At 47.1% G+C, this 23249-nt stretch overlaps 1 protein-coding gene across 1 annotated transcript in view; it reads right to left on the reverse strand.

The window, feature by feature from the left end:
* Positions 1 to 108: 108 nt before the first annotated feature.
* Positions 109 to 23249, reverse strand: part of cntn2 (contactin 2) — a 94860-nt gene continuing 71719 nt past the window's right edge. Inside the window, exons 3-22 of the mRNA XM_029682136.2 lie at positions 18832 to 18973; positions 18529 to 18701; positions 18176 to 18271; positions 17822 to 18034; positions 17479 to 17581; positions 17110 to 17291; positions 16868 to 17004; positions 16375 to 16504; positions 16106 to 16256; positions 15347 to 15474; positions 15014 to 15189; positions 13756 to 13876; positions 13334 to 13492; positions 12987 to 13207; positions 12664 to 12898; positions 11443 to 11558; positions 10546 to 10732; positions 7658 to 7770; positions 7009 to 7177; positions 109 to 3269 (exon numbers count right to left, since the gene is read on the reverse strand). Coding sequence (XP_029537996.1) covers positions 3160 to 3269; positions 7009 to 7177; positions 7658 to 7770; positions 10546 to 10732; positions 11443 to 11558; positions 12664 to 12898; positions 12987 to 13207; positions 13334 to 13492; positions 13756 to 13876; positions 15014 to 15189; positions 15347 to 15474; positions 16106 to 16256; positions 16375 to 16504; positions 16868 to 17004; positions 17110 to 17291; positions 17479 to 17581; positions 17822 to 18034; positions 18176 to 18271; positions 18529 to 18701; positions 18832 to 18973 — 3062 coding nt within the window. The 3' untranslated portion in view covers positions 109 to 3159. The remainder of the gene's footprint in view (positions 3270 to 7008; positions 7178 to 7657; positions 7771 to 10545; positions 10733 to 11442; positions 11559 to 12663; positions 12899 to 12986; positions 13208 to 13333; positions 13493 to 13755; positions 13877 to 15013; positions 15190 to 15346; positions 15475 to 16105; positions 16257 to 16374; positions 16505 to 16867; positions 17005 to 17109; positions 17292 to 17478; positions 17582 to 17821; positions 18035 to 18175; positions 18272 to 18528; positions 18702 to 18831; positions 18974 to 23249) is intronic.

Genomic DNA, 23249 nt, shown 5'->3' on the forward strand with positions numbered 1-23249 from the left:
CCACTGTTCAAAAGCTGCCACGTACAGTGGCATAACACTTGACAAAGACAGTGGTTGTGTAAAGCTTGTCATCGGTGGAAGGAAGAGTGAACCAAAGTGCAGCGTGGAAAGTGTTCATGATGTTTATTTTCAAGAAACACTCAAACAAAAATAATAAATTCAAAAACGAAAGCCAAAGCGAACAGTTCCGTCAGGCACAGACACTAAACAGAAAACAACACCCCACAAAACCCAAACGGAAAATCACAACTTATATATGATCCCCAATCAGAAACAACGATAGACAGCTGCCTCTGATTGGGAACCACACGCGGCAAAAACAACAAAGAAATGGAAAACATAGATTTTCCCACCCGAGTCACACCCTGACCTAACCAAACATAGAGAATAAATAAGGATCTCTAAGGTCAGGGTGTGACAGTAACCCCCACAAAGGTGTGGACTCTGGCCGCAAACCTGAACCTATAGGGGAGGGTCCGGGTGGGCATCTACTCTCGGTGGGGGCTCTGGTCAGGGATCGTCGCCGGGACCTCCGGATCGTAGATCGTCGCTGCAAGCTCTTGACTGGGGACCGTCGCTGGAGGCTCCGGACTGGGGACCTTTACTGGAGACTCAGGACCGTCGCTGGAGGCTCCGGACTGGGGACCGTCACTGGAGGCTCCATGCCCTGGATTTTCACAGCAGGCTCCGGGCCATGGATCATACCTGGAGGCTCCGGGCCATGGATCATCACTGGAGGCTTTGTGCCATGGATCATCACTATAGGCTCCGGGCCATGGATCATCACTGGAGGCTCCGGGTCATGGATCATCACTGGAGGCTTCGTGCCATGGATCATCACTACAGGCTCCGGGCCATGGATTATCACTGGAGGCTCCGGGCCATGGATTATCACTGGAGGCTCCGGGCCATGGATTATCACTGGAGGCTTCGTGCCATGGATCATCACTACTGGCACCGGGCCATGGATCATCACTGGAGGCTTCATACGTGGAGCCGGAACAGGTCTCACCGGACTGAGGAGACGTACTGGAAACCTGGTGCGTGGAGCTGCCACAGGGCTTACCAGGCTGGGGAGACATACTGGAGGCCTGGTAAATGGAACCGGAACAGGTCTCACCGGACTGGGGAGATGCACTTGAAGCCTGGTGTGTGGAGCTGGCACCGGATACACTGGGGCGTGGAGGCGCACTGGAGGTCCCGAGCATAGAGCTGGCACAACGCTCGTCGTCGGTGGAAGGAAGAGTGGACCAAAGTGCAGCGTGGAAAGTGTTCATGATGTTTATTTTTGAAGAAAAAAATAAATAACAAATTCAAAAGCGAAAGCGAACCGTTCCGTCAGGCACAGACACTAAATATAAAATAACACCCCACAAAACCCAAACGGAAAATCACAACTTATACAGTATATGATCCCCAATCAGAGACAACGATAGACAGCTGCCTCTGATTGGGAACCACACATGGCAAAAACAACAAAGAAATAGAAAACATAGATTTTCCCACCCGAGTCACACCCTGACCTAACCAAACATAGAGAATAAATAAGGATCTCTAAGGTCAGGGCGTGACATGTTGACATGTTGCTTTTGTAACTCTGGAAACATCGGGAACATCTAAACAGCTTGCGGGAATTCTCTTTGCTTTACACCCAAATCAATATCACAGGGGCTTCATGATTAACTAGCATATGCAGTATGTTCCTTAGATGTCGTATCCTTGCCGTGAACCCTTCTCAGACAGACAGTATTTATGGCAGGTGTGTTGCATGATTAACAGTTAATGAACCACAGGACATGTTACATAAAAGTTCATGGATAAAGGGTGACAGAATAATGGTGGCATTAATAATAATACTAACGATAACTCTGTACTTTGGTGATCACACTTTCATCGTATTTTTGCTGTTGAAAGGACTGATGAAGCTCTTTATCAAGTTGAGTTCTCTCATCTAAACATAAACAATAAAAAAGGTAAACATTCATTTGGACCATTAAAGTTATTCATCCGGATGCTGCCATGGCAAACAAATAATAAAGCAACCAAACAAACACACAGGCAGACAATCCAAAGAGAAAAAGGGCCATTTTAAACAGAGACTGTGTCATAAGAAAGACCAGTAGGCTAAGATAGCGTTCTATTTACAGTGAGTTCCACTTGAAGTAGACTTTCTCAAAAATCATGACATTTATGACATCACTGTTTTATCCCCCTTCATCTTATTCTAGATACAAACGTTTGAGTTGGTCAGTGTCTGAGGGAACCAGAGATGTTGTCTACTGTTCTGTATGTGTGTACCATAGATAATTATAGAGGACTCATCATTTTACCTGTCCCATTATGGCGTCTGTGAGCGCACGGGCAGCGCCATTGAGACCATCTCCATTTTGAAGTAGTACATTTTCTTCTACTACTACTAGTATGAGTTGGTTAAAAACATGAAAGGGTGCATACTGCCACCTGGTAGTGTGTTGCTTAAACAGGTATAAAGTGAAGGTTGGCGATTTACTGCCACCTGCAGTTACGGAATGTTTGATCACAAGTATAATTCAGTGGCTGATCCCTCCTGAGGACCTGGATGGAATTATGTGATCCTTCCTTAACCCATAGGATGTCCCACCCATTTGACAACTTCAGAATGGTGAAAGTCCTCAATTGCGCAGCCATTGCTAAAACGTGCTTTTGGGCACTAGAGTCCTCATTCATTCTCAATGGTATGTACACATGATGCTCTACATACACAGGCTGATTTGGGTGACATACGCCAGTGAGCCTTGGGTTTATAGCAGAGTAGGGAAAGCCAGGAGACATGGAGAGAGTGACCTATTGCTGTGAAGCACAAAGGCCTCTCTTATCCCCATAAGGCATGGTTCTAACGACACCAATGTAACTGACAATCAGGTAGTCTTGACCCACTTGAAACCCCACAGACCCACACATAAAAAACTGACCCTCTTTGATTTTCTTATAAAAAGAATAAAATAACCATTAGTCATTTTGACAACTCCCACAATCCCCCTCGCTTCAAAATATTACCTCACACATCCCTCCCCATCTATTCAAATTCATCCCTTAACCCCACCCCAACAAAACTCCAGATAGGTGAATTTGACCAATCGGCTTAGACCATGAAACATAATGTCCAGGGATTGTTGTAGATCACAGGTCCAGTAAGCCAATGAGAGTGATGGAGAGTGTGGCTGTGAGCAGGAGAGGAGCATGATTGGACCATGGGGATCCCGCCTGGTTCTGCACCATCATTCCAGTTCCTGTTTGAGAAAGAGAGCGAGATAGAAAGCGAGAGAGAGAGAGAGAGAGAGAGAGAGAGAGAGAGAGAGAGAGAGAGAGAGAGAGAGAGAGAGAGAGAGAGAGAGAGAACATTGGGGACATGCTCTGGTACAGTATTATCATAACAGTTGCCTTCTTGTCTCCTTTGCTCATTGGAGGAGTCACAGTTCTAATACTGAGCTCAGTAAGCAAAAGCTAATTGACAGACACTGACTAACAACCACTGTCTCTCTGACTGGCTCACACAGCCCTCCCGGCTCTAGAGACTGGGACTGGAACACAGCTAGTCTTAAGCATACTCCAAATAGCAATGTGTGTGTGTGTGTGTATGTGTGTGTGTGTGTATGTGTGTGTGTGTGTGTGTGTGTGTGTGTGTGTGTGTGTGTGTCTGTGTGTGTGTGTGTCTGTGTGTGTGTGTGCGCGCGAGCGCATATGTGTTCAGTATGTGTGCATTCCTGCATGTGTGTGATAGACAGGCACTAATACAGAATCCAGTGAGGTAAACCCCCATTAACCCTCTCTACCTCTCATTAAACCCTGTCACTCACTGACGAACCTCAACTTCCCACAGCAGCCTAGCAACCTCACAGGCAGCAACGGGACTCCAGAAAGCTACCCAGATCCAATATTCCAATTCCCACTTGAGAAATTATAGGCTATCAGAAACAGGAAGGCCAAAAGGGTCAACAAGGACAACAATCACCCGAGCCACTGCCTGTTCACCCCCCTATCATCCAGAAGGCGAGGTTAGTACAGGTGCATCAAAGCAGGGACAGAGAGACTGAAAAACAACTTCTATCTCAAGGCCATCAGACTGTTAAACAGCCATCACTAACATTAGGTGGCTGCTGCCAACACACTGACTCAAATCTCTAGCCACTTTAATAATAGAAAATGGTATGTAATAAATGTATCACTAGTCACTTTAAACAATGCCACTTTATATAATGTTTACATACCCTACATTACTGATCTCATATGTATATACTGTACTCTATACCATCTACTGCATCTTGCCTATGCTGTTCGGCCATCGCTCATCCATATTTTTATATGTACATATTCTTATTCATTCCTTTACACTAGTGTGTATAAGGTAGTTGTGAAATTGTTAGGAATTGTTAGATTACTTGTTAGATATTACTGCACGGTCAGAACTAGAAACACAAGCATTTCGCTACACTCGCATTAACATCTGCTAACCATGTGTATGTGTAACCGATGTGAAATGGCTAGCTAGTTAGCGGTGGTGCACTCTAATAGCATTTCAATTGGTGACGTCACTTGCTCTGAGACCTTGAAGTAGTGGTTCCCCTTGCTCTGCAAAGGTCGTGGCTTTTGTGGCGTGATGGGTAACGATGCTTCGTGAGTGACTGTGGTTGATGTGTGCAGAGGGTCCATGGTTCGAGCCCAGGTTGGGGCGAGGAGAGGGACGGAAGCTATACTGTTACATATGTGACCAATAAAACTTGACTTGACATAGATTGCACAGAACAGTTTGACCTCATCCTCCCAGCTAATTATGACTGGGCTGCCGTGTATAGCCGCGTGGTTCCAATTACCACTTAAGCTCTTGTAACCTTCTTTGTGTGAAAGCTAGCTTATCCTGTTAGCCATGGGCTAGACTAGCTGTTGGGGCAGACTCATGCAGGTATTTTATATAGAGTAGTCCTAGGTGGGGTTGTGATTTAAACTTGGCACAAAACCTTGCCTGAAGAAGCTCTGGGGCTATGTGGTGTGTATAGAGTTGCAAAGCTATTGGTAATTTACCAAGGTTACTGGAATGTTGGTCATGAACAGGTCATCTATGGCAACGTTGGTAATTTATACTTGTATAACTTTTAAATGTATTCATATTTAACATGATTATTTTTTGTCCATGGGTTTCTAGTGGATAGACCATATGTGATTATGTGCGTCTAGGTGAGAGGTGTAGGAGTCAGGCGCAGGAGAGCAGGGATGTCTGAGAAGCGTGTTAAATCAGACAGTCTACCAACACAAAAATGGCGCAGTCGAAAATACAAACTACGCTCTCGATACTGAAAACTCGTGCAAACGCACAGAGGAACAAACACAGTTCCGACACTCAAACGCACAGAGGAACAAACACAGTTCGACACTCAAACGCACGGAGGAACAAACACAGTTCGACACTCAAACGCACAGAGGAACAAACACAGTTCGACACTCAAACGCACGGAGGAACAAACACAGTTCGACACTCAAACGCACAGAGGAACAAACACAGTTCCGACACTCAAACGCACAGAGGAACAAACACAGTTCCGACACTCAAACGCACAGAGGAACAAACACAGTTCCGACACTCAAACGCACAGAGGAACAAACACAGTTCCGACACTCAAACGCACGGAGGAACAAACACAGTTCCGACACTCAAATGCACGGAGGAACAAACACAGTTCCGACACTCAAACGCACAGAGGAACAAACACAGTTCCGACACTCAAATGCACGGAGGAACAAACACAGTTCCGACACTCAAACGCACGGAGGAACAAACACAGTTCCGACACTCAAACGCACGGAGGAACAAACACAGTTCGACACTCAAATACACGGAGGAACAAACACAGTTCCGACACTCAAACGCACGGAGGAACAAACACAGTTCCGACACTCAAATGCACGGAGGAACAAACACAGTTCCGACACTCAAATGCACGGAGGAACAAACACAGTTCCGACACTCAAACGCACGGAGGAACAAACACAGTTCCGACACTCAAACGCACGGAGGAACAAACACAGTTCCGACACTCAAATGCACGGAGGAACAAACACAGTTCCGACACTCAAACGCACGGAGGAACAAACACAGTTCCGACACTCAAATGCACGGAGGAACAAACACAGTTCCGACACGCAAATGCACGTGCGTAACCGTGAAAACAACAAACTTTAAATACAATCGAGCACAATACACAAAAGTCTAATCCCGCACAAACTAAGGCAGGCAACAGGTTACCCTTATACACACAGAAATAAACGCAAATGAAACCAGGTGTGAAAAAGAGTCACAGACAAAACAAACAGAAAAGGAAAAAGTGATCGGTGGTGGCTTGTAAACCGCCGACGCCGAGCGCCGCCCGAACAGGGAGAGGAGTTACCTTCGGTAGAAGTCGTGACACCATAAGAGTTCAAGATAATATAGACTAATTCATGAAAAAAGTATCTAATCAACAATGGCAACTCTGCAAATCTTCCAACAATTGTCTTTTATCACAACTGCCACCAGTTTGGCCCTAAAACATATACAACAAAGACATATTGACATCGTAAAATAAATTAAAATGGGTAAAAAAAAGACAAAGGCTATTTCATGCTGAAACCCTCAGTAGAAAAACCAATGGTATTATTTGATTATTTAACATGGTATACATGTGATAAGGCCACACGGAGGGACAGAGATAATTAGACACCTGTGATAATGTGAACTAGCCAAAAAGGCCCTAGATGCAATCTGATAGAATTCCACAAAATCCTTGAAAGTTACAAAAATTATGTTAGTGTGCACTTGTTCACTTCCCTTCACTGATATGAAAGGAAATGACTGGTATAAGAAATATGGTAGAAACAATCTATAGCCCATCCTTTCACCAATCCAATGCTTATAGATTTAGGGGAAGTAGTGAACGAGTGTACACTTTATGAGAAAAAATATATTATTGGGACACACACAGTCAGTCCAAGTCTCACCTGAGTCTCGGGAGACGATGGTCTCTTGTGCGGCTCCGTCGCCCCCCTCCCCCCAAGAGCGTATCTCCAGGACCACGTAGCCATTGTCTTTGGGTAGGGGCAGGGTCACAGACGTCTTCCCCTTGTCCAGAACCTTCAGAGCAGACTGGCCCTCGTGCTTGTACAGGACCTGAGCGAAGACAGAGGGAGGGAACCTATTCACACAACTTCTACAGAGGAAATACATTTGTTGGGTTATTGAATGTGTGTCCTTTCCCACTTGATGAACTATTATTTGTTTTATTAAGATAATGTTTTCAATACTTTTGTGTTTTCTCTCTGCACAGCATCACACTATAAAACCAGAATAGGATGGTTCATGTTCATCTACTGATGATATGTCATATCTTGAATGTTTTTCTATTGCCAGGCTGAGCCTTATCAAATGCTCTTTGATTCCTTTACATGACCTTTTTATTGCACTACATATCTGATTATTAACAGAAGGGTTTACAAGTAGCTTATGAGAACAACTTTATTCATTTTGACCACATATCCACTTTCACTTCACACATGTTAACATGATTTAATATATTTTGACAGTGCATTCGCAATATGACAATAACATACCTACCTGCACACACCTCTCCTACAAACAGACACCACTCACCTTGTAACCCAGTACGGCTGATTCATTGTCTAGGGTCTTGACATGATCCCACCTAACAGTTACCCATGAGCCATCAGTCTTCCAGGACACGTTGCCAGGGGGACGATTAGGAGCTTTAAAGGTAAACGAAGGAAAACAACTAGAGACACCAACTTATTGACCTGCCTCACCTTCCGGGAGTCACATGACCAAGACATTAATTAAACTTAGATACATGTACTTGATAATACAATGGTCTCACACACATTTTACGGACACAGAAACATTACGATCCAAACTGTTGCCAAAATGCAAACCAAAAGGCATGATATCATATAGAATATATTAATATAGGCATATTTTTGCCTAATGTTGACAGTGGATTAAGGTATCAGTATCAGTAGCTTAAGGAGAGGAGATCCTCTGTATCAGGATCAGCACAGACATGATTCCCTCTCACTCGAAATCCTCCACAAGAATCCCTTTACATCCTTAAGCCCAGTAGATACTGGTAGCCAGGTGCATATCCACCCTCCCAAAAACACTGGGGCCATACTTACGAACTTCAGACAAAGTTTAAATTCAAGTTTAAGCATCAGCCAATAAAAATGGATGGTGTATTGTCACGCGATAGAATGCTGCATTGCAGCTGGTCCCGTCAGATAACATGGCACACGTTAGCCCTATGCTAAGTTCACCAGGTGGCAGTGATTATTTCCTTTAACAACTTCCTCATCAGCCTATCAAAGATGTTAAACTTGTGGGCGACAAAAGTCAAGCGGCACAATCTGCTTTTGAAGTTACTAAAAAGCTTCTGATTTAAACTGGATGTTTAGACCACAGTGTAGTGATCCTGGCACCTGGTACTTTTCACGGTGTGCGGCAAGTTGGAATCCCAGGTAAGATAGATTTTCTTTCCTTTAAAATATAGAATGACATTTGTAGTGTTAGTGTGTTGCAGGGAATTGCAGACAAAACCTTGGAAATGAAGATTACCAATTGACTACTGCTACTACGCAGGCGTATAACATTAGTGCTGCTGGAGCGACGCTCCACCACTCCTCAGAATGGTGCATGTTTAATACAGTTTATATCAAAGCTGAATCAATGTCTTGCAAGACCACTTAATGATGAATTTGTATTCTACATAGGCCAAGCATACTGAATATAATAGCACAGTATAACAGTAGTGTTAGACCAAAAACGTCCTTTAATTTCTGATGTAGGCTACACTTACATGTACAACGTTTTGTATGCATTGTTAGAATCATCCACTTCATCATTTAAGCCTTATTTGATTTGAGCATTGAGGACCAGCAGTGAACAGTTTTGTTCTCAACAAAAAAGCTTGACTTCACAGGGACTCAAACCCACAATTACTGTGCCCCAGAGATGACATGTTAAACCCCTTAGTGCTATATGCCATCTGGCAGGGATATCAATTGTGGTAAATGACAGCTTTTTGACAAGGCCACAAGGCTCTTCGTCTTTTTTTTTTATACAAAAGACTTTGTCTGACTTTAGTAGCTAGTAGCCAAGGCAAGGATGCATCATGCTACATATTGATCTTTGTGACAGACCAAGTGGAACAAAAGTAAACCTTGACTTTGGATGTTTACCAACTCCATCTGGAGGCCAAGTTGACCTATTTCATAGAAATACCGTTGGTTTGTGGAGAAAAAGTTGAACATCTTTGATACACTGATGACGAAGTTGTCACAGGAAATAGTCAGTGCCACCTGGTAAAGTTAGCATAGGGCTAACGTGTGCCAGGTTATCTGATGGGACAGCTACAATGTAGTGTTTTATCACGTGACACTACGTCAGCGATTTAAACGGTCTGATGCTTAACTTCTTGGTGGGGGCAGTATTTTCACGTCCGGATGAAATGCATGCCCAAATTCAACTGCCTGCTATACTCATCCCCAGAAGATAAGATATGCATATTATTATTAGATTTGGATAGAAAACAGTCTGAAGTTTCTAAAACTGTTTGAAACATGTCTGTGAGTATAACAGAACTTCAGATTCTATTTTTTAGAGGTCACTCTCTTTTCAATGAGTTTTGATTGGGAATCCAGATTTCTAATGGACCTTCTTGCAGTTCCTATCACTTCCACTGGATGTCAACAGACTTTAGAAAATGGTTGAGGTTATTCCTTTGTGTAATGAAGAAGTACGGCCATCTTGAACGAGGGTAACTTGAAGTGTACTGTTAGATAGAGGCGCGAGACCAGAAAGCTAGCTACAGTTTGTTTTCCTCCTGTATTGAAAACAGATCATCCCATTTTAAATTTTTATCGATTATTTACCTAAAAAAATACCTAAAGTTGTATTACAAAAGTAGTTTGAAATGTTTTGGCAAAGTTTACAGGTAACTTTTGAGATATTTTGTAGTCACGTTGCGCAAGTTGGAACCAGTGTTTTTCTGGAACAAACGCGCCAAATAAATGGACATTTTGTAAATATATTGACAGAATTAATCGAACAAAAGGACGATTTGTGATGTTTATGGGACTTATTGGAGTGCCAACAAAAGAAACTCGGTGAAGGTATGGTATGATTTATATTTTTATTTCAGGGTTTTGTGTCGCGCCTGCAGGGTTGTTATCCTCAGATCATATCATCGTTTGCTTTCGCTGAAAAGCCTTTTTTGAAATCTGACACAATCTGGATTCACAACAAGTGTTTCTTTAATTTGCTATCTTGCATGTGTGATTTAATGATAGTTTGATTTTTATAGTAATTTATTTGAATTTGGCGCTCTGCATTTTCCCTGGCTTTTGGCCAGGTGGGACGCGTCCCACATATCCCAGAGAGGTTAAACTTAACCTTGAACTTAAACTTGTGTGTGTGTGTGTGTGTGTGTGTGTGTGTGTGTGTGTACACATGTTAGGTATCCTACATACGTGGTCTCTTGGTAGTAACAGTGGTTCTGGGCGAGGCTGGTCCTGTGCCAGCGCTGTTGTAGGCCATTACGGTAACATGGTACCGGGTGCTGGGTCTCAATCCCACCACGCGAGCTGTGGTCTCAAGCCCAGCTGTTCGCACACGGTCTGCAGATGCCTCCCGCTCATGCTGACGCCAGTACCGGATCTGTAAACACACACATACACAGCATTGTCAAACAATTAGTTACGTGACCGTGGGTACATCTCTTAAAGGAATGAGATGCCTAATACTGGAATTGTTTCTTCTACTGAAAAAACACACAAACTTTGTCAAATCATTAGGAATGTTAGATACCTGTACTCTTCCTCACAATATACTGTGTGGTTCTATCAATTTGAGCATATTTTCTGGTGAGCCTTGTATCTAAGCCCTTTGCTGTTTTATGCTTCACCTGAAGGCACTGTGTATTCTGTATTTTTTATTCTCTTAAACTCTGTTTCCTTTCAAATATGTACAATAAAAAATATGAAAGTGTGACACCTGTTGAACCATGATAATATGAATGACTCTGCCATTGTTTCCCCACAGGGCCATCGTGATAACCAACCATCAGACCTAATCTGCCTGTCGACAGGCTGAACATGCTGATCCCAACCACACACAGCCCATCTAATAAATTAGTACCATCTTTATTGGTGTGAGAAGATAAGATGAGGTGAGGTCAACTCCAGGACGGTCTCTCACTGGCGTCAGGGGACTGATGGCACCATAGATGGTACTGACTGGTTTTGAGCAAAAGTCCAGAGATGGGTCCCAAATGGCACCCTATTCCATTCATAGTGCACTACTTTTGACCAGGGCTCATAGAATAGCTTGTCACATATGTTATATGCTGGTGTTGTGCAGGTCCTGACCTCATATCCTTGGAGGATACCGTTGGTGCTGAGATGTTGGATGGGGTCCCACAACACCTGCATCTCGAATGCTGTCAGAGCCGTGGCATTGATCCTCGAGGGCGCCACCGTGGGCTCTGCATGGAGGGTCATGGGTAAAATAAGGGTTGGGGAGTCGGATCATATCTAACACACATAAGTACGATAAACACAATGAATTTACATAATGTGGTTGTTTGGTAAATATCTGCATTTTTGTGTTTTTGTTCGCCCTCTTGTGGCAAACAAGCATAATGCTCCTAATCCTTCCTGCATGCCCCAGACCTGTTCTGACTCAGCCTCCTCTGCAGAGTGCACCAGGGTGATCTGACTGAAGGGTTAAGGCTAGGGTTAGAGTTAGAGTTTGGGTTGCTCAACCTCTTCTGCAGAGTGCACCAGGGTGATCTGACTGAAGGGTTGAGGTTAGGGTTAGAGTTAGGGTTGCTCACCCTCTTCTGCAGAGTGCACCAGGGTGATCTGACTGAAGGGTTAAGGCTAGGGTTGAGGTTAGGGTTAGAGTTAGAGTTTGGGTTGCTCACCCTCTTCTGCAGAGTGCACCAGGGTGATCTGACTGAAGGGTTAAGGCTAGGGTTGAGGTTAGGGTTAGAGTTAGAGTTTGGGTTGCTCACCCTCTTCTGCAGAGTGCACCAGGGTGATCTGACTGAAGGGTTAAGGCTAGGGTTGAGGTTAGGGTTAGAGTTAGAGTTTGGGTTGCTCACCCTCTTCTGCAGAGTGCACCAGGGTGATCTGACTGAAGGGTTAAGGCTAGGGTTGAGGTTAGGGTTAGAGTTAGAGTTTGGGTTGCTCACCCTCTTCTGCAGAGTGCACCACAGCGATCTGGCTGAAGGGTTAAGGCTAGGGTTGGGTTTAGGGTTGGGTTAGGGTTGAGGTTAGGGTTAGAGTTTGGGTTGCTCACCCTCTTCTGCAGAGTGCACCAGGGTGATCTGACTGAAGGGTTAAGGCTAGGATTGAGGTTAGGGTTAGAGTTAGAGTTTGGGTTGCTCACCATCTTCTGCAGAGTGCACCACAGCGATCTGGCTGAAGGGTTAAGGCTAGGGTTGAGGTTAGGGTTGGGTTAGGGTTGAGGTTAGGGTTAGAGTTTGGGTTGCTCACCCTCTTCTGCAGAGTGCACCAGGGTGATCTGACTGAAGGGTTAAGGCTAGGGTTGAGGTTAGGGTTAGAGTTAGAGTTTGGGTTGCTCACCCTCTTCTGCAGAGTGCACCACAGCGATCTGGCTGAAGGGACCCTCTCCTTTACGGTTGTAGGCTTTGATCTTCACCTCAAAGAGGCAATAGGGAGACAGGCTCTGGTTGGAATAAACGTAGCGAGACGACTCCACGTTGGAAACACGCTCCACCACCCACGTTGGAGAGTTTTGCTTCCGGAATGCCAGGATGTAGCCGAAGCCATCTCCGTTCTGGTACTCTCTGGCCATGGGCTGGGATCAGATTCAAACAAAACTTTATGGACTTTTTCACAACTTTATGGACCCCCCCCCACACACACACACACACGCACACACTGACCGTCCAGGTGATGATGAGTTCGTTGCGGTCTCCTCCTCCTCCACCTAGTCCACTAGGGGCCACTGTGGGAGCTGCTTGCTGGGTGCGTATAGTGTGAGAGGACATACTAGGCTCTCCACTGCCCAGGATGTTACTGGCAATGACCTGGAATTCATAGTCCATCCATGGCAACAGGCCAACCACACGAATCGACTCAGCATTGCCTTCAATATTAGATGGGTCTGTGGGAGAAGAGCGGAGGAGAATGCGGAGGAAGGAAAGAAGGAGAAGTCAGGGACTAATTGATTGACACAAAAACACACAGGTACACAGATAAGCACACACACAGACAGTGGTGGTCCTCTTACCTGTCCTCATCCTCTTCCAACCAGGAGACAGTGGAGAATGACCCATGATAACATACTTCCCGATGGGGCTGTGGTTGTCATAGCCACGACTCCAACGCAACTCCACCGACGTCGCGGCAACGTTCTTCACCACCAAACCACCTGGAGGTCCCGGGGGACCTGAGGAGAGACAGTTGGAGAATGCCTAGTCAGGTCTTTTAGCTAACTTCCTTCATGTACATGCAAGTACAAATTCTCACCCAGAAAGTAGTGGACGTAGCTCATTGTGTCCTGGGGATAAGGATGATTATGTAAGTAATTAACTCAAAAATCCTCATAAAATGTTACAATTAAGTTCTGCAATGCTGTAAAACAAACATTTTATAATGATGACCATCATAGAAAAGGTCAGGTGAGTTGTTGTGATATGATCGGGGTCTTACCTCTGACCACCAGTTTAGCGGAGGCTGAGGCGCTGTCCACCACAGTCTGAGCTGTACAGCTGTATGTACCTGCCTGACTCAGATGACCACTCACTATCAACAGGTCACCTACGGTCTCCTTCTGTTAGAGAGAGATAGATGGGTGGAGAGGGAGAGAGAATGGGAGGGTGGAGAGAGAGAATGAGAGAGAGTGAGAGATTAAAAAGAAAGAGGGCGAGAGATTAGAGATTAAAGAGATTAAAGAGAAAGAGAGCAAGAGATGAAAGAGATGAGGGATTAAAGAGATTAAAGAGAAAGAGGGCAAGAGATGAGATGAAAGAGATTAAAGAGAAAGAGGGCAAGAGATAAAAGAGATGAAGGAGATTAAAGAGATTAAAGAGAAAGAGGGCATGAGAGAAATTAAAGATAAAGAGTGCGAGAGATTAAAGAGAACGGGGGCAAGAGATTAAATGGAAAGGGGGCAGAGATTAAAGAGAGAGTGCGAGAGAGATTAAAGAGAAAGAGGGCGAGAGAAAGACAGAGAGAAAGGGAGGCAGATATATATAGAGAGAGAGACCGAGACAGAGAGGAAAGAGAGAACAAGTGACAGTGGAGAGAGAAAGAGAGAAAGAACTTGTTTAGTAATTGGAGACATGGTCTGTCTGCTACAGAGAAACAAGTCAGATATTCAGTATTCATATCATCACCATTTCACAGCAGTATTGAAGGTAACTTTAATTAAAATTCAATTCAATTATATCCAACACTCGGATTTAAAAGTATATACCATTATAAAGATGACTCCAGTGACAGTGAAATCTCGGTGCTGACCGAAACTTGTTTGGGTCAACATTCTAAACTCTAATCCCCAGTACACCCAGAGGCATGGAAAATGGCAGTCACATCATCAACCTAGAAGTGTTAGGTCAGCAAGACGTGAACGGTAGGGAGGGAGACACATTACACGGATGGTCTCCTTGATATGGTCTGCAGCATAGATCTTTAGTGATTCAATTAAGTGTATAATAGCTGTCTCTAATAAAATGTTTGTTGTTTAAATAAACCCTGCTGAATGGTTCTTATTTCCATTAATCACACTGGGAATCATATTCATTTCAAGCTGTTTGATTCCAAAATCAGTTAAGCAGTTTCATTAAATTTCGAACTCTTTGATTCAAAATAACCCCAAGAGAACCCGTGGAGTTTTTTTGTGTGTCATTCATCATGACGCACCCCCATTCCTGCAATGGTTTGCTCTGCTGTGGCCTGACTAACTCACCCCCTCCACGCGATGGTACGGTCCGGCGGGGTCCTCCAGGTCCAGCAGAGCTCCGTTGAGAGCCCAGGTGAAGGTGAGGTCCATGGTGGGGTCATGTGAAGCGTGACACTGCAGCGTGACGTTCTCCCCCTGGTTGATGTCAGCGTTAGAGGGAGCCAAGGTGATCTTAGTAGCATCTGGAGGGAAGGAGGGAAAGGACAAAGGGGAGAGTAGGAGGGGAGGATAGTGAGGGAGTTCAGTTACCTCTGACAGATTCAGTGTGTGTGTGTGTGTGTGTGTGTGTGTGTGTGTGTGTGTGTGTGTGTGTGTGTGTGTGTGTGTGTGTGTATGTACCTCTAACAGACAGGTGTCCAGTGCTGTTGGCCTTGCCCAGGTAGTTCTCAGCAAAGCAGGTATACTTCCCCTCATCGGCCCTGCTGATGTTGTGGATCCGCAGCATCCCGTCTGGAGTCACTGTCACCCTGGAAGAAGAAGCAGGAAGCTCAAGTTACCTTCATTCATCTTCTTGGGCTTTTTAAATGTTTGGGCCTTTTAAGTGTTTGCAGTTTGTTGCTAGACGGGAGTTAAGGACGAAATCAAATCTAAAACATGACAAGACTTTCCTTCAGATCACGTTTCTCTTCTAATCTCCATTTGACCTTAACTTCTACCTTTTATGTTTAATTCCCTCTGGAGATGTATCAAGTGAACATTCATACACGTACACACATGCGCATAGACACACAGGTTAATTAATTATGTTTTTCATCTAGACACACAGACCTAACAAAGCACCCAAATGTGATGAAATCCGAAGAAATAGGTTCCTTTGATACACACATAACAGGGGAATGCTATTTTGATCTTACCTTCTACTACATTCCTATTGCACATTTTGGTTTCTCAATCAAGCCTCAGGGTTGAGACGTGTGTGTGTGTGTGTGTGTGTGTGTGTGTGTGTGTGTGTGTGTGTGTGTGTGTGTGTGTGTGTGAGTGTGTGAAAGGGGAAAGGAAAAGGGGGATACCTAGACAGTTGTCCAACTGAATGTATTCAACTGAAATGTGTCTTCCGCATGAATGAGTGTTTGTGTGTGAGTTAGTGTGTGTGTTTACCTGCTGCTGTTGGTAAGGAGCTCAGTACCGCGGCTCCAGAACAGGGTGGGTTTGGGGGCGGCTCGCGGCCGACACTCCATCATCACCTGCCCCCCTCGGGCTGCTGGGACAAGCCTCCTCACCGGGTTGGAGCGGAAGTCTGGGACTTGGACTGGAGACCACAACATAGGGTGGAGGAGAGGGGGAGAGAAGTTACAACAGAGTTCCAGTTCTCTTGGACTGCAGTGTTTACAGGGTTTGATTTTAACCCTTGAACCCTGACCTCTCACCTTGCACCCTCAGCTCGGCGTTGGAGTAAATGGTGCCGTGTTTGTTCTCAGCCACACACTGATACATCCCAGAATCCTCCAGGGCCAGGTTGATGACCTTCAGACGACCCCCATTGACCTCCACCCGGTCCTGAGAGAGAGCAAGGGATGGATTGAGAGATAAAGGGAGGGAGAGATAGTGGGAGAGATAGAGAGAGGGATGGATTGAGCGTTAAAGGGAGGGAGAGATGATGGGAGAGATAGAGAGAGGGATGGATTGAGAGATAATGGGAGGGAGACATGATGGGAGAGATAGAGAGAGGGATGTATTGAGAGATAAAGGAAGGGAGAGATGATGGGAGATAGAGGATTGTATGTATGTATGTATGTATGTATGTATGTATGTATGTATGTATGTATGTATGTATGTATGTGTGTATGTATGTATGTATGTATGTATGTGTGTGTGTGTGTGTGTGTGTGTGTGTGTGTGTGTGTGTGTGTGTGTATACACCTGTGTGCTGAGGGGCTGTCCATTGCGTAGCCAGCGTATGGAGGGTCTTGGTTTGCCTGCTGCAACACAAGTCCAGTGCAGCTCAGAGCTGATCTCCACCTCAGAGTCACTCATCACTTGCAGCCACTCTGGCTGTGCTAGAAGGGACCAGATAAACACAGGGACAATAAAGTGCAGGTCAACACACATGGTTTTGATGGTCATATTGTGTGTGTGTATGTGTGGGGGTGTCTCTACCCTACCTTGCACAGTGATGCGTCCTTGTTGTGTGTCACGGCCCTCAGAGTTGTAGGCCTCACACTCATACACCCCCTCTTCATGGAAAGTCATCTCAGGCAGTGTGAGGATGGGTCCCTCTGCACTAGCCCCGGCCTTAGACGGCAACAGACCATCCACCTTCCTCCAACGGAGTTTTGGGACAGGACTGGGGAGGGAAGGAGTAGGAGAGGAGGAGGGGGAGGAGAGAGAGAGAGGGGAAATGGGTGGAGAGAGGAGGAGAAGGAGGGAGAGGCAGGAAGGGACATGTAGGGAGAGAGTGTGTGAAAACAAAAGAAATACAACAAATCAAGAGATATCCTAACATGGGACAAGAAAATGGATCAGGGACTTACTTTCCGTAGGCGAAGCATTCCAGCTGGGTGGTGTGCCCTGTCAGGGCGTACGTCTCTGCTGGGAAACCCACTGTGATAGCAGGAGCTGACTTCCTGGCGTTGGCTGTGGTGAATAGAGAGGACATGTCAACAACAGAGAAAATGGCTGATGTGGTTCAAATCTTCCCTTTTACAGGAGAAACACACTTTATCCTTCCACTTTATTTCACTGTCCTGAAATTGTCAATTGAAATGTCAAAACTTTTCAAAGCTGTACAATTACTGTGTAAGAGTAACAGAGTCTTGAATAGGCCTTTTTCTCACTCAGCTACATGCACAAACACACACACAGAGAGTCCTGTACCATCTGGCTGCACGGTGAGCTGGTTAGCCTTGCTGAAGGTACTCTTGGTGCTAATGTCCATGTTGATGGTGGTGAAGCAGAAGTAACTTGCTGTATCGTTAGGCTCCGCCTTGGCCAGGTACAAGTTGCCCGTTACCTGGGAAACGAACCACCGACCTCCGTCAGGCTTCATGAAGCTAGGAAACTCGCTAACGAACCAGCGGTAGGAAAGAGCTAATGAGAGATGAGAGGGAGGAGAGGAGAGTGAGACTCGCGTGTGTGAGTGTGCATGTGTGTGTGCATGTGCATGTGCATGTGTGTGTGCATGTGTGTGTGTGTGTGTGTGTGTGTGTGTGTGTGTGTGTGTGTGTGCACCTGGGTAGTGGGCGGGGGGCTGGCAGGCTAGGAAGGCACCTGCTCCCTCGTAAGCCGTCTGTGGGCTCCTCCCTTCCCCAGGGAAGTCATGGAGGTCTGGAAAAGGAGGACAGAAGGATATCACAAGAATAAGGAAAGATCAATGAAATCCACTCAATCAAGACAAAAATGTACTTCTCACTGAGAAATGTATTCTTTTCACTATGTAAACCAATCAATGGAATGAGATGAGATCCAAATAAGGTTTGATGAACAACAACTGGGATCCAGTAAATGTTGATGATTATGCATTGTCCCCATAAACACTGAGAGAATGGAAAATAATACCTGAATAAATAAATCAATGTACTCACAACCGAATTTGAGGTTGGCGGCCCGGCTGAGTATGGTGCCACAGCGGTTGATGGCCAGACACTGGTAGGAGCCTCCATCACGGCCGAACTGGGGACCACTGATCACCAGGTTACCGGCTACCAGTGTGTACCGGGGGTCACCTACAGGGACGTCTGTACCATTGACGCGCCAGCTACCGGACAGGGAGGGGTTAGATGACAGACCTGTCCGATGCATACTCTGGCTGTACCCTTCTCTCTCGTATGTGACCAATTCATTTGATTTGATTTGTTTTCTGTCTGTATGTCTGTGTGAGTACTTACCTGTACGTAGCAGCAGGACTGGCTCTAGCCTGGCAGTTGAGAGTGACTTTGCCCTCACTGAGTCCCTCTGGGTAGACCACACTGCTAGGCTGCTCTTCAAACACTGGTCCACTGTCATGACCCGTTATGCACACGTCCCCGCCTGTGAACACACACAGCCAATCAGAATCCCCCATCACCCAATGAGGGAGTTCTATTAACCTGAGACATGGTGCACCGGTCTATAGCCCGTGGAGTAAACGGGCAAAATAGATGAGGGAGGTGCCCCCGTCTCAAATGGATTAGTAATCTGTGCTGTTAGGTCATGTAATCAACAAGGTAGGATGGTGCATCGTCCACAAACATATAACATCCCTTTTACATAAAATATATGTTCATATTTTCAAGCAAATTTTCATTGGGAAGGCAGATAAAGTGTTTTTTAAATCAAAAGCAATCACTTTTGCATGTGAAAACACAGAATTCTAGTCATTACTCCACGTGCTTAATCTAGCCTAGGCTACGGCACTTTGTTTTGAGCCGACTTTGCCTTGGGCTTGGAACAGGGAACATGGTCCACGCCAGGGAGGCAGCCCAAGGAGGCAGCCCAGGGAGGCAGCCCAGGGAGGCAGCCCAGGGAGGCAGCCCAGGGAGGCAGCCCAGGGAGGCAGTCCAGGGAGGCAGCCCAGGGAGGCAGCCCAGGGAGGCAGCCCAGGGAGGCAGCCCAGTTACAAAATGATTGCAATCACTTTTCACCCAGTGCAAACTCCTCCCACCGAGGTAACCCGGGCCAGATAATCGAATCCCCTCAATGTCCTACTACCAGCCCCTTCCAACCAATCAGGAGTCAAAACTGATTCCAGTGACTTTCCCTTTTCAAACAAGTTGTTTTGTATCACTTTAACATATTTTTGCTTAATTAAATGAAAATGTTTCATCACCAAAACATCCTGAATCCCATTCAGTTCACTAGAGGTAAGTCAGAGGTTAATCTGTGCTTTGGGAAGCCAAGGTAAGAAACATTTGAATTGTCTAATTGAATGATACATTTTTACAAACAGAAGAATTTTCTTAAATGTAATCTAATCCAATTTTATCTGGTACTCTGGGAGAGTGTTTTGATTTGGCCTGTTGTCCCCTATTCCCTCTTCCCCTGACAGAAACCCATACTTAGTTTTGCATGGCTCAGAGATGGTAACAGAAAATATTAAAATCAAATCAAAATAAATCAAAAAGTATTTGTGGCGTACACAGATTAGCGAATGTTAAAGCAAGTGTAGTGAAATGGTCATGTTTCTAGCTCCAGCAGTGTTGTACATTTCTAACAGTACAATATGAATACACAAATACCCCCCCCCCCCAAAAAAAAAACCCAACTAAAATGAAGAAATATCAGATTTGGTTTGTGAAGTAAATGTGTATGCAAGTGTGTGTGTGTGAGTGAGTAAGTGTGTGTGTGTGTGTGTGTGTGCGTGTGCATGTGTGTGTGTGTGTGTGTGTGAAGCAGGAGTTGTGCAGGCAAACAGAGTACAGGATCCATCTGCACTCGAGGTGGGAGTGAGTCTGGAGGGGCTACAGGCTGTCAGGGATAATACTGTTGCTACAGTGAAGAGGAGAGAGAGGGAGAGGAGGAGATGGGTAGAGGGAGAAGAGGAGGGCCTGAGAGGGGGAGAGGAAGGAGGGGACATAGTTTAAAAAGAGGGGAAGATAGTGTTGGGGTGGAGGTGGAGGGGAGAAGATAAACAAGTGTAGGGGTGGAGAGAGTGAAGAGAGGCGCGGATAGAGGTCGAGGGGAGGAGAGTAAAGGGTGTAGGGGTGGAGAGAGTGAAGAGAGGTGTGGGTAGAGGTGGAGGGGAAGAGAGTAAAGGGTGTAGGCGTGGAGAGGGGAGGAGAGGAGCGGGTAGAGGTGGAGGGGAAGAGAGTAAAGGGTGTAGGGGTGGAGAGGGAGGAGAGGCGCGGGTAGAGGTGGAGGGAAGAGAGTAAAGGGTGTAGGGGTGGAGAGAGGGAGGAGATGAGCGGGTAGAGGTGGAGGAAGAGAGTAAAGGGTGTGGGGGTGGAGAGAGGGAGGAGAGGAGCGGGTAGAGGTGGAGGGAAGAGAGTAAAGGGTGTAGGGGTGGAGAGAGGGAGGAGAGGAGCGGGTAGAGGTGGAGGGGAAGAGAGTAAAGGGTGTAGGGGTGGAGAGAGGGAGGAGAGGCGCGGGTAGAGGTGGAGGGGAAGAGAGTAAAGGGTGTAGGGGTGGAGAGAGGGAGGAGAGGAGCGGGTAGAGGTGGAGGAAGAGAGTAAAGGTGTAGGGGTGGAGAGAGGGGAGAGGCGCGGGTAGAGGTGGAGGGGAAGAGAGTAAAGGGTGTAGGGGTGGAGAGAGGGAGGAGAGGCGCGGGTAGAGGTGGAGGGGAAGAGAATAAATGGTGTAGGGGTGGAGAGAGGGAGGAGAGGAGCGGGTAGAGGTGGAGGGGAAGAGAGTAAAGGGTGTAGGGGTGGAGAGAGGGGAGGAGAGGCGCGGGTAGAGGTGGAGGGGAAGAGAGTAAAGGGTGTAGGGGTGGAGAGAGGGAGGAGAGGCGCGGGTAGAGGTGGAGGGGAAGAGAGTAAAGGGTGTAGGGGTGGAGAGAGGGAGGAGAGGAGCGGGTAGAGGTGGAGGGAAGAGAGTAAAGGTGTAGGGGTGGAGAGAGGGAGGAGAGGAGCGGGTAGAGGTGGAGGAAGAGAGTAAAGGGTGTAGGGGTGGAGAGAGGGAGGAGAGGCGCGGGTAGAGGTGGAGGGAAGAGAGTAAAGGGTGTAGGGGTGGAGAGAGGGAGGAGAGCGCGGGTAGAGGTGGAGGGGAAGAGAGTAAAGGGTATAGGGGTGGAGAGAGGGAGGAGAGGCGCGGGTAGAGGTGGAGGGAAGAGAGTAAAGGGTGTAGGGGTGGAGAGAGGGAGGAGAGGAGCGGGTAGAGGTGGAGGGGAAGAGAGTAAAGGGTGTAGGGGTGGAGAGAGGGAGGAGAGGCGCGGGTAGAGGTGGAGGGGAAGAGAGTAAAGGGTGTAGGGGTGGAGAGAGGGAGGAGAGGAGCGGGTAGAGGTGGAGGAAGAGAGTAAAGGGTGTAGGGGTGGAGAGAGGGAGGAGAGGCGCGGGTAGAGGTGGAGGGGAAGAGAGTAAAGGGTGTAGGGGTGGAGAGAGGGAGGAGAGGCGCGGGTAGAGGTGGAGGGGAAGAGAGTAAAGGGTGTAGGGGTGGAGAGAGGGAGGAGAGGAGCGGGTAGAGGTGGAGGAAGAGAGTAAAGGGTGTAGGGGTGGAGAGAGGGAGGAGAGGAGCGGGTAGAGGTGGAGGGAAGAGAGTAAAGGTGTAGGGGTGGAGAGAGGGAGGAGAGGCGCGGGTAGAGGTGGAGGGGAAGAGAGTAAAGGGTGTAGGGGTGGAGAGAGGGAGGAGAGGCGCGGGTAGAGGTGGAGGGGAAGAGAGTAAAGGGTGTAGGGCTGGAGAGAGGGAGGAGAGGCGCGGGTAGAGGTGGAGGGAAGAGAGTAAAGGGTGTAGGGGTGGAGAGAGGGTGGAGAGGAGCGGGTAGAGGTGGAGGGAAGAGAGTAAAGGGTGTAGGGGGAGAGAGGGAGGAGAGGCGTGGGTAGAGGTGGAGGGGAAGAGAGTAAAGGGTGTAGGGGTGGAGAGAGGGAGGAGAGGAGCGGGTAGAGGTGGAGGGGAAGAGAGTAAATGGTGTAGGGGTGGAGAGAGGGAGGAGAGGGAGCGGGTAGAGGTGGAGGGGAAGAGAGTAAAGGGTGTAGGGGTGGAGAGAGGGAGGAGAGGCGCGGGTAGAGGTGGAGGGGAAGAGAGTAAAGTGTGTAGGGGTGGAGAGAGGGAGGAGAGGCGGGTAGAGGTGGAGGGGAAGAGAGTAAAGGGTGTAGGGGTGGAGAGAGGGAGGAGAGGAGCGGGTAGAGGTGGAGGGAAGAGAGTAAAGGGTGTAGGGGTGGAGAGAGGGAGGAGAGGCGCAGGTAGAGGTGGAGGAAGAGAGTAAAGGGTGTAGGGGTGGAGAGAGGGAGGAGAGGCGCGGGTAAAGGTGGAGGGAAGAGAGTAAAGGGTGTAGGGGTGGAGAGAGGAGGAGAGGAGCGGGTAGAGGTGGAGGGGAAGAGAGTAAAGGGTGTAGGGGTGGAGAGAGGGAGGAGAGGTGCGGGTAGAGGTGGAGGGAAGAGAGTAAAGGGTGTAGGGGTGGAGAGAGGGAGGAGAGGCGCGGGTAGAGGTGGAGGGGAAGAGAGTAAAGGGTGTAGGGGTGGAGAGAGGGAGGAGAGGAGCGGGTAGAGGTGGAGGGGAAGAGAGTAAAGGGTGTAGGGGTGGAGAGAGGGAGGAGAGGCGCGGGTAAAGGTGGAGGGGAAGAGAGTAAAGGGTGTAGGGGTGGAGAGAGGGAGGAGAGGAGCGGGTAGAGGTGGAGGGGAAGAGAGTAAAGGGTGTAGGGGTGGAGAGAGGGAGGAGAGGAGCGGGTAAAGGTGGA

This window comes from Oncorhynchus nerka, linkage group LG2 (genome assembly GCF_034236695.1).
Source record: "Oncorhynchus nerka isolate Pitt River linkage group LG2, Oner_Uvic_2.0, whole genome shotgun sequence".
Classification (NCBI taxonomy): Eukaryota; Metazoa; Chordata; class Actinopteri; order Salmoniformes; family Salmonidae; genus Oncorhynchus; species Oncorhynchus nerka.